Source organism: Pundamilia nyererei, unplaced genomic scaffold (genome assembly GCF_000239375.1).
Source record: "Pundamilia nyererei isolate P.nyererei 1_Seehausen unplaced genomic scaffold, PunNye1.0 scaffold00046, whole genome shotgun sequence".
NCBI lineage: Eukaryota > Metazoa > Chordata > Actinopteri > Cichliformes > Cichlidae > Pundamilia > Pundamilia nyererei.
In genome coordinates, this window is record NW_005187447.1 from 2,006,394 (window position 1) to 2,017,432 (window position 11,039).

General features: G+C 40.3%; 1 protein-coding gene across 1 annotated transcript in view; it reads left to right on the forward strand.

The window, feature by feature from the left end:
* Positions 1 to 11,039, forward strand: part of scfd2 (sec1 family domain containing 2) — a 99,518-nt gene that overhangs the window by 36,636 nt on the left and 51,843 nt on the right. The window contains exon 5 of the mRNA XM_005732302.1: positions 10,009 to 10,300. Within this exon, the coding sequence (XP_005732359.1) occupies positions 10,009 to 10,300 (292 nt within the window). The remainder of the gene's footprint in view (positions 1 to 10,008; positions 10,301 to 11,039) is intronic.

Consider the following 11,039-nt stretch of genomic DNA (forward strand, 5'->3'; position numbering starts at 1 on the left):
ACACACACACACACACACACACACACACACACACACACACACACACTAGCTCCGTCCATTGAGAGACTGAGAGCACACTAGCTGCTCCTCAGAGTAATGACTCGCGTCATAGTACACCAGTACGTGATGCAGCTCTTAGTTTATTCATAATGAATTCCATGTTTTATTCAAACGTTACTACAAACTAATTGATGACAGAGTTCTGCCAAAGCTAGTGATGACACGCTGCTGAATTTAGAAGTTACTGCACGGACAGACTTAAGGTCAGATATGCAGGATTCACAGTCACACAGCTCTGACCGGCAGTATGCAGCATATAGTTTAAAAATATTCATTTCAACTGTCGCACATTTCCTGTCTTTTGAAGCCTTTTCCAGAATGGAGTTTTGGAGGGAAAGAAAACAGACCTACACAGTTCAGTCCATGCAGGGTGCATTCATGGATGGGATTTGTCATGGTGCAGCAGTGCCCCCTAATGTTTGTGATTTTCCTCAATGCCTGGATCTGAATCAAAGTGGAACATCTCTCAGAGGCAGCAACTTTAGCCTTCCCTTATACAAACAGACTCATTAACTTAAAAATTAATTTTTTTTTTAATCATAAATCAAGCTTAAACATATTGAAGGATCATGCTTAATTGCAAGTAAAAATTTACCCATTTGAATTTTGCCTACTCTTTCCATATTAGTATAAGCCAAGCTCTTATTTTGAAATAACCTCCTGGTTAACTATACTCAAACCCCCAACTATTCTGCCCCCACTGACTATGCAACTTCTCATCCATGTGTGAGACAGACCCTGGATTCAGAGGGGCTGTTTTAATCTCTCATGTTTCTTTGATTTAAGAAAAAAAAAAGAAAAGTAGATGCATGAAAAGAAAAGTGAATATGTATATTGTGTCTGTTCTGAATGGATGCAGGGAAAAGTGAAACTGAGCAACAGTAAAATGTCAAACACAGTTGTTTTGCTTTGAATCCCATCGGACGAATTGTGGCCGTTTCATTCTGCTTCGTGTAGAAACCGTGTGTTTACCTCAGGATGTTTTCTCCCTGCTGGAGCCTCCTGAGTCAATTAGTAGTGGATGTAATGTACTATCCTTGGCAGTATTAGGGGGATGTTTGTGTGTTTCTGTGTGCATGTGTCTTTGTATGATTTGGTTTTCCTCAGTGTGAGAAAAGTGCGGGAGGTTTTACATGGCCCTGGGGTTTGTGGCTGCAGTTCTCTCATCTGGAGAATTGCGCCATAATCTGTTGCAGCCCATGCAGCAAAAAAAAGAAGCCTTGTTAATTTCCTTATGTTTCCAACCATAAGAGAGTATACTACCTTAAAAGCTTGTGCGACTTCTGTCTTCCGTATTTTTCCAGCACCGCAAACGAACTGCAGGTCTTAGCCTAAGTGAGATAAGCAGGCATGGTGTCGTGTGCCGGGCAGACAGAATCCAGCCACATTGACCAGCATGTGGCTGACTGGCGGTGACAGGGTGGAGTGCGGGGACTGTGTTTGTTTCTGTGATTGGGTCTCATGTCTCCTCTAAATTATAGTCCTCAAGCTCTGTGCCAAACCAACTTTTGACACACAGGGAGCAAAAGAGGAAAAGATAAAAGACCGAGAGTTGCATGGGGAGACAGACGATTAAAGGGGATAAAAGGTGAAAGAGACGAAAACTGATGTAAAAACTACTGAAAGTTTTTACTTGCACAGACAGAGAGGCAGCTGACCAACCATCCCTCTCTGTGCAGATGTTCATTGATTTCTCCCCCAACAGTGTAGCGTGCAGTTCAGCATCCGGGCTACTTGGCTGGGCAGAACGGAATCACACACATCTCAAACACTGTGTGGTTATTCAGACCTCATTTAAAACAAAAGTTTGATGTGTCTGTTATCCAGCAAGCATTACAGGCAAGCTGCTGGATCTAGACTGGGGGGGTCACCTTACAAATAAGAGCTTACTAAGCTCACTTTCTGTACAGCGGCCTAAGAACTCAGTACATACAACTTGATGAAATGCATACGAATCCAAGAAATGTTAAGAAAACATTTGCACCAATTTGATATTGCAGGTGCAGCATTCAGGAAAAAAATAAAACAAATACAGGAATGAACTGTAATACAAAAAACAATTTCCAGCGCGTTGAGCTGCCAGGCAGCTGTACATTTATCCCATCAGGCAATCAATAAAGTACTCATGTCTTTCTCCTTTACTCCTTTTTTCTATTTATGTTCCCCTCAGTCAGAGACATGCATGAGTTGGCCCACTGATAGACAACGTGCATGTTTGCGATCAGGGTGTACGTTCCATAATCCACCCTGTACATGTGGAGTTGCATGAAAGAAAATCTCGGTCTGCTTTCCCCTCAAACATTTTTGTTACATTACCAGGTCACCTGGATGATGATACATCTAGAGAAGAGAGAAGTGATAATTGTAATCCTTAAAATTTCAGCCCTGGTGTATGTGGCAATACCTGTAGTTGTATGTAGTACCTGAGTACACAAAACATTCAGAAGCTACTTGTTTTTCAATTTACATTTGTACATCAGAGTCATGACTTACATCAAAGTCAGCCAGCAGCAAAAGTAAGATGTATTTGTAATTTCGTACAGCCTCTGAACAGCTGAAGCCTCACATTTTAGAAGGTAGGGAACCGCTCAAGCTTTCGGATGTTGTAGTTAGCACAATCCACGTCTTTGGCCTGTCTCAACCTCTGAAAAATTAGCCAAATTGAATGATGTTTTGTGAAAACAAAAAATGGACAAAGACTAATAAACTCTGCAAATGTTTGCTGATAAAAATCTTACTGTAAAAAGCGGTTTTAAATGTCTTGTATATAAACAAACACAATCAGACTTAATTTCTATGGCTAATTTATTGCTTGTTTCCTGATTAGGAAGACAAGGATGGGATGAATAAATAAAATTCAACCTCATTTCGCAGAAAACCGAGTGATTTAAGTTGATCTTCCACTGTTCAGTATGTCTATGATCTTATGTGCACACTTGCTCTTCTTTGTGTTTAAAGTCCTGTTTCCGTTGTTCTGGTTAAAAATCTGATACAATGTCCACAACCTTTCACACAAGACAGAATAATGGCTGTTAAGAGATCCAGAGATAAACTATATTTTTCCATTCCTCCTTAACTTGAGGCAAATTTCCGCCTTTTAATAAACGGTAAACCCATTCTCGGATCCGTCATTGTCATCACAGCAGGTTACAATGACCAGGTGTCTCCGCTGAGATACTGCACACGTGCACTCGTGCCAGCAGGCTTGGATAAGGCATGCTCATTAACAGAATGTGAGTTTGCATTCATTTTTGGTGTTGTTTACATGTGCAGAATCCTTCCAGTCTCTCTAAGGGTAAAGACTTTGTTTGTCTTCCAGCTGTTCTATTACAAATCAATGGTAAGCTTGCATTACATAATTTAGAGGCAAACTTTAGTTGCTGTCTTCATTCCCCGAGGATTTATGTGTTTTGCTTTTAGAAGTTTGCTTGTATCCCTTCCAGCTTTGCGTGTTATTTGTGAATGCAAATTGGTTGTGATTATATATTTGCAAATGAAGCACATGTGTGCTTTTCCAAAAGAATTCAAATTAGTTTTTTTCCTGGTTCCTATGGTAATGATAAAATGTCTGAAAACCCTTTGAGGTGAGTTCTGGCCAGAGAGTCTTTGGTCGACTAGAACAACTGACCTATAGCCAACTTGGTTCATGCTCCCACAAGGACCCACACCTCCAACACCCACCCCCTCCCCCTGCCTTCAGGCCCAGAAAAAGGTTCATTGTGCAGGCAGGGAGCAATGCAAGTGAGGCCTGGTTCTGGTTAGTGCACTGCACTGCATCTGAAACACTCACCTTCCTCCAGGGGCTGCATCTGGAGCTGGTTTCCTGTGCAGGCAGCACTAGGCTTGGGCGGAGTTTGGCCTGACTCTGTGATTGGACGAAATTGAGCCTTTATGGACTCCAGGATTGTTGGAGTTGCCAAACGGTAATCTGTCAATCACTGGCAGACATATTTAAACCAGAACATAAGCAAGAGCGAGCTAATGATTGGTGCAAAGGTCTGAGCAAGATGCCAGTGATGTTTCGGCTTTCTACCAATAGCCTCACTGGCAAACTTTGCATTAGCCAATGTCCCGAGTCCATTTGAAGAACAAAGACAATTTCTATATTTTTATCCAAAGTCAGCTTTTCTTAGGCAAATACTATGTCATGATAAGAAACTAGAGTAATTTAAAGTAATGGCTTTCTCTGAGTAATTGCAAGCCCTAAAATTAGCTTTGTTTTGACAGAGTAATGCCATTGTTATTCTATAATTGTATATAATGGTCGCATTAGAGCATGGCAGCAGAGGCCGTGGATTCAGTAATTGTCTTTAATAATAATAATAATAATGCTAGTTTCCTGCTATTACGGTAGTAAGACTGCACCTAAATCTACACTCTTTCACAGACATGCGTGTCACAGATTTAGCCATCTTTCTGTCATTGGGTGTATATCTTGCAGGATTTCCTGGGAAGGTGCGGTTTTTTCTCTCTCCTGAGTTTACATAAGTACTGGGCTCTTATAACCCATATGCTTGATAATTGCACTTAAATTAAATACACCTTTGCATAAAATGAGCTTAGGTGGTCATTTTTAGAGCGTTAGATTGCTGATGCTGTGATTATGAGATCCAGAACTTGGAACTTGCACTGCTCACTGTCTTATTTTTTCATTTATAAAGTCCTACTTTGCATTTTAATCTACACCTTTGTGGCTAAATTATCTTCTGGAATAATCTGAGGGAAACACTTCTGTCTGACCCAAACTTCTGCTGAAAGCATGGTTTACTCCACTCCATCATGTTCACAGAGGTGTACAGTTCACCACCACGTTTCCACTTATCCTGTGTGCCAGAGCTGTGAGTCGGCCATTGTTGAATTTAACTTGGAGACAGTTTTACTCAGAGGTCCCACTCAGCTTCACTCAGCTCAGTCCCAATTCTGTACCAAGACTTCTATTTCCTATCTGGCGCCATGGTATACAGCTGACAGCAGCTTTTATAGCGCGCTTGAAAGGACTCAGTTGAAGTGCACACTTGTCTTGCATGTGAAAACACATGCACATAGCAGTACACAGTTTATACATATGGTTAGGGAAGGAATGCTTGGTTGATTTGTACAAATTTGAAAATTGGGGCAAGTTTAGACGGCACAAGTTTTGATATCTCGTAATTGCTGTTCTGCTTATGTACCAAAACATGTTTTGTCCCTTACTGTCTATAGGTGATCTATGCCACTGTATTAATTCCAATAAGATGTGTCAAAAGTCCATGATATCAATGGGTATCTAAAAATCATAAGCTCATTGGATGAATACACAGTGTGCATTTCATTTGACTTTCTAAATCATCATGTGTAATTCTTGTGAGCTAATAGAGATCCAAATAGGGAATCAGGACATCCTTTCATTTTCTATAGCAGGGGGCAGCAGTCTAAGTAAAAATGTCCGGCCCTCCCTACCTGCCTTCAGCACTTCTGTAGAAATACCAAGGTGTTCCCAAGCCAGTTAAAAGCTACAATCCTTCGGGCTACTTCCGGGTTGCACATGCCAGAAACACCTGTAACACCACCCCAACTGACCCATTTGATGCCCAGCGGGTTTACTTTGAGTCACTCCTGAATGACTGAGGTCCTTGCCCTTTCTCTAAGGGAAAGCTCACATATGAGTATGAATGGTTGTCTCTCTCTCTGTTAGCCCAGACAGACTGGCGATCTGTCCTGGGCATACCCTGCCTCTTACTCCATGCCACCTGGGATAGGCTCCCACATCCCTCACCCACAGCTCCAAATTGGATAAACGGAAGAAGATGGATGGGGTTTTAAATTTTTTTTTCATCCAAATATATCAATGTAAGAAACAAAACCTCATTCTTAACTTCGAATGCTCTTAACTCAAACCCACATTGTGGCCAAAACGTATGACGATCTGTCACAGTGGCCATTGCTCCATTTGAAAAGGCCACAAGCCATAAAGGTTGGTAACCGCATGTTCATCTGTCTATCCATTTTTCTCAGCTTTTCCATCTCATGGTGGCTCTGGCCCCTATCCCAACTGTCATTGGATGAGAAGCAGGATACACCCTGGTCACCACTCTATTACTGGACTAAACCAGAGAGACAAATAACTATTTTTGCTCAATTTCACACCTATGGAAAATTCATAATCACCAGTTAACCTAACATTCATATCTTTGACATTCATGGACTGTGGGAAGAAGCCAGATGGGAGGACACGGAAACTCCAAACAGAAATACCTTAGCCAGAAAGCTTATTTAAAATGAAGCAAGAGTGCGACATGGGAACCATATATACATTTAAAAAACGAAATAACTTTCTGTGTTATAATATTATCAAATGCTTACATCCTCTGTTGTAGTGTAAATACCATAAGTGAGGCATTTGTAATGATTATAAGACTGTTTAGCGTGTCAAATTGAAACTTTAACTGCAGGAGCAAACACTAAAAACACTGAATCTTCTACACTTGTAGTACACTGTTTGAGTGAGGTAGTTTTTGTAGGGCCCCAGAAACACTCCAGAGCTCCCCTTTCAGCTTTCTCTGCAGTACCATATGCTGAAAGCTTCTGATGCCAAAGTTACATGACAACGGGTACCTTTCAAGCCAACTGTGGTCAAAATGAAAATGTAATTTGCTGACAGTGGCACGCTTATTTTCAAACCTAAAAGATCAGGTTGAGCGTCGTGGTATAGACAGAAGTGTTAGAAATCAATATTTGTTCTAAGGTTAGAGAGGAGGGTGAAAGTGCTCAGCAGTTTGCATTTCAACAAGGAAGCCATAATGTTCTTTGTCTGTCTTTCCTCACTGCCGTCCGCAAGTGAAACGAGCGAGGGAAAGCATTGTTTGGCAGTTCAAATGAGAGCAGCTTGGAGAGGGATTTGATTTCACAATGTTTAAGAAGAAAAATGTGTGGTGGGATTGTGTTTGAACGGTCCCCAGGGCCGAGTGGTTGGCCGGGGTCTGATGCAGGAAGGGGGCCTCGTTGGAGTGAAGAGACTTAACAAGAGTGTTTCTGTGATACCTGCATGTTTAAAGGACGTGAATGATACTGATTAATTCATCTTCAACGTCTTTTCCTGCCACTTTCATTCATATTAATTTATTTATGATGCATGAAATCAAAGACTTCACTGGCGTCATCGTAGGTGACCTTATGCTGAGATAATTGTTTGGTGTGACAAGGGACAGTCAGTCAGCTCTGTGGCTTTGGCTTACCATTTCTGGACTGTATTGCATCTTTGGCTCAGTGAGGAGATCTTCTGGGTCAGATACAGGATCCCCCCACTGGGCCCACCGCAACATCGAGAGCTGCTCATTCTGAAGGCCTGTTTGTCTTGGTGAAAGAAACACAAATGTCTTTACAAAAGAATCTCTTGTCAAAATGAAATGTATCCATGTGGGCATTTGTAGCTACAGCCAACACAAACATAATATCCTCTGTTAACATTCTGCCCCCCTTTTATGCTATCATCTGAAGGTTAATTACTCATTTATTACCTTAGTATCTTTTTCTGCATTGCTTTTTTGACTTTTCCCTCTGTTGTGAGTCTTTCCTGTCTCTGTTTTTGTCTTTTTGGGCCTTCAGCCCTTTTTTTCCCATTTGAATTTCATGCTGTTCATCGGACAGATTAGATCCACACCCTTGTTTTATAGGTCTGTGAGCTCACCCTTGTTGTGAGAGTAGCCAGTGTTCTGTAAACGGTCCCGTGATCTGCAGCACGTTGGATCAGAATGCCATCCAACCATCGTGAGGGCCCGACTATTCAGACCTGCTCAGACAGGCTCACAAAAACAGGTCACTGCACCTAAACATTGTTCCAAATGTTGGCTTTGTGAGTGTGTGTCTTTGTATGTGTGCATTTGTGATAAAAAGAGAGGGAAAAAAATAGTCTGGTACCCGAGCAAATCCAAAAAAAGACTAAAACAAAATTAAGCGTTACATCAGCCACCCAGAGTTGTAAAATTAGCAAATGGAACGATGAGCTCACTCACACTGTCCCTGTGATTTTTAAACACTTACAACGCAACACAGTATTTTTACGCTTATGTCAGTCATCAAGAATGTATACTTGTGGTTTAATTAAATCAAATGATCGAAATCGTTTATCTCCCAATGCAGTTTATTCTGGATTTTTGTTTATGTAAAATGTCCACTGGGAGTAGAAATGAGTAACTGGGACATCAGAACAATGGGGGCCTGTCAAAATAGTGACTTTTATATTTTGCTTCCAAGGTGCCAGACTTACCTGTAGTTTTATAGTGGTTTTGAGCAAAAGTTCTTCAAGTTTTCTGAACGTATTTCAAAGTTTTTCTTTTGACATTGGCAGCTTTTTCACTCTGAGAGAGGGAGAATCTTAAATTGTGTGCTCCAGCTACAGGGGGGTCATACTGTTCAGCCTCCCTAAAAAGGTCTATGCCAAAGTCCAGGAAAGGAGCGCTCATCTGTTAGTCGAATCTTAGATTCAGGAGGAACACGCTGGACCACCTCTTTATCCTCTTCGAGTGTGTGGGTGGCTCGAGACTTTGCATAGTATTGTATGTGGAAGTAATAAACTGAAACAAAAATAAAATTTAGACTTTATTCTGGAAATTTATTTCATTTGGATATTTTCCAGTGTAGTTAAAAGAGTAAGGAGGATTCAGTGCAGTTTATTACGACTTGGATGTCTTTGTGACGGTGACTGAATAACCAACATAAACATAAAGGGTCCTGAACTTGAGTTTGGTCTCATATCTATATTAAAATGATAAAAATACTTAAAACAAATATTAGTAAGAAACACATAAAAATCTGCAGTAAATAAACAAAAAAATCCGAAGGTAAGACAGACTATAAATATTATACAATATTATATTATATTATAGTGATGGGGTATCCATTACTTCCCATTGTACCATTGAAAAAATTACCCTTAAAACAATACTGTCAAACATATAGTCAGTGTGATCTGTACTTTATTATAAACAATATTCTCCTTGAAGTACAAATTTCTATTATTCTCTAAATAAAATACATTTCTAAGATGATGTGCTCTACAATGTTCATTTCTGTGTAATTTATATAGATATATTGATTATATTGTCCATATTAGCAAGTTTCTTATCAAAGAGATGACTTTGTTTTCTATGCATTTAAATAATATGACATTTAGCGTTAACTAAAGGATTCTAATGTAACTGTTGAACTGTATGTTACCTGTCATATCTTAAACTTTTTTGTAAATCTCCTGTTTACATAAATGCTCATTAGAAAAGAAAACGTAAGAACCAGCACATCTTGCAGTAATCACGATTACAGATTAGCGTGGGTGTTGTAATGCTAACTCGGCTACCCTGCATATGACCCTTGCCTTGAAGGCAACAGCTATGCTCTTGCTAAAGCTTATTAGCTTTATAGTTGCCAGTTAGATATAGAATTTAGTTGAGTTTAGTTTAGTATGTACTCTTTGTGTAATGTTTAAATTTGATTATCATACTTTTTCAAAGCACTCTATATGTCCTATCATTAGCCATTTTATGTTCACCACACATTTAAATTTCTTAGTTTCATTTAAAACAAAGAAACAAAGAAAATAATTACTTCTTGAAAAGTGTGAAGTAATTGTGTGTTTGGAAGTCATTTATTCTGGAAATATAAGCCTCTGCTAAAGAGTTAAACAGCATTTAATGAAGTCTTGGATTTTCAGCTAAGCTAAACTAACAGGTTAATTGTGGTGGCTTCATATATGGCATGCAAAATTGTATTGATATTTTAATTTCACTTCCAGCAAGAAAATATGTTTTCCAAACATGTCCAATGATTCCTATGACGAACATCCTTAATAAGCCACTGGTCATTTCTTGGTATGGTCATTAAAAATAATAAAACCAGCAAGGTTCAAAAAACTGCATTCCACCGACTAAGCCCTTTTTTCTTTTTTTTTTTACGTGTTTGTGTGCCGTGTCACAGGCTCTCGGAGACGCCGACTTCCCTGCTGTGCTGAGGCAGCTGCTGCCTTTGATGAAGCCCCGTGGAGTCGAGGACACCTCAGGGTCGAGGCTCAGGGAGGACGAGTTAGGTCCCGATGAGCTGATCCTCCTGCTGGTCTATCTCTACTCCCTGGCTGATGAGACCCAGCCTGCAGATCATGATACAGAGGAGGAGGAGGAGCTGGAGAAGCTGGAGAGGGACCTGATAGGAGCGCTCACCCTAGTCATCAGTCGAGAAACAGAACTCAGCCCATTGCTTCAGAAACTGACTGGTGAGAGAAAGTTATTGCCATTGCGGTTGTTCAGTTTTGCAGACGCGCTGTTGGAAAATGAGAGCAAATGGTTTGTTTATTGCTGCCCCAGTTCTTGGAATAGGGGTCATTTTATCATTGTCTTGACACTTCATCCTTTTCTCGTGTCACACACTATAGTGCACACACACCTACACGCATTTTCTAGTCAGTTGGCCAAGTGGCTGTGGGAACTTTGTATATTTGGATAGGTGTGAGAGAGAAATTACTTCTACCTTTAACCCCTACAGCTTCCCTTTCCACAATATTAAGATTTACCTGTAATGTGTGCATCTATGGGAGTCCGTGAGAGTATATTGATTTTCTCTGTACTTTACCAGACATTTCACTGGTTTAGCTGAGCATGTAACCATGTGGCAGAGAAGATCAAGGCCAGCTCATAAGATGAATTAACCGTCTTCCTCCACAACACAGCCGACTGTACCTCCCAGAGTAATGGCGTCTTTAACCTTGAGCCTCTCCTCCCCTACCACATAGTTCATAATTAGCGCTGCTTTTAGTTTTGGCTGTACCTTAGCACACGCCCTGAAATATTACACTGGGATTGGGGTTTTCATCTTATATGGCACATGGGGTCATATGGTGTACATATAGGGTTGGTAAATCTATGTAAAGCAGTAATAAAGATTAGTGACACATCTTTTGTATTTTTACTAGGGCTGAACGATTATGGAAAATAATCTAATTGCGATTTTTTGCC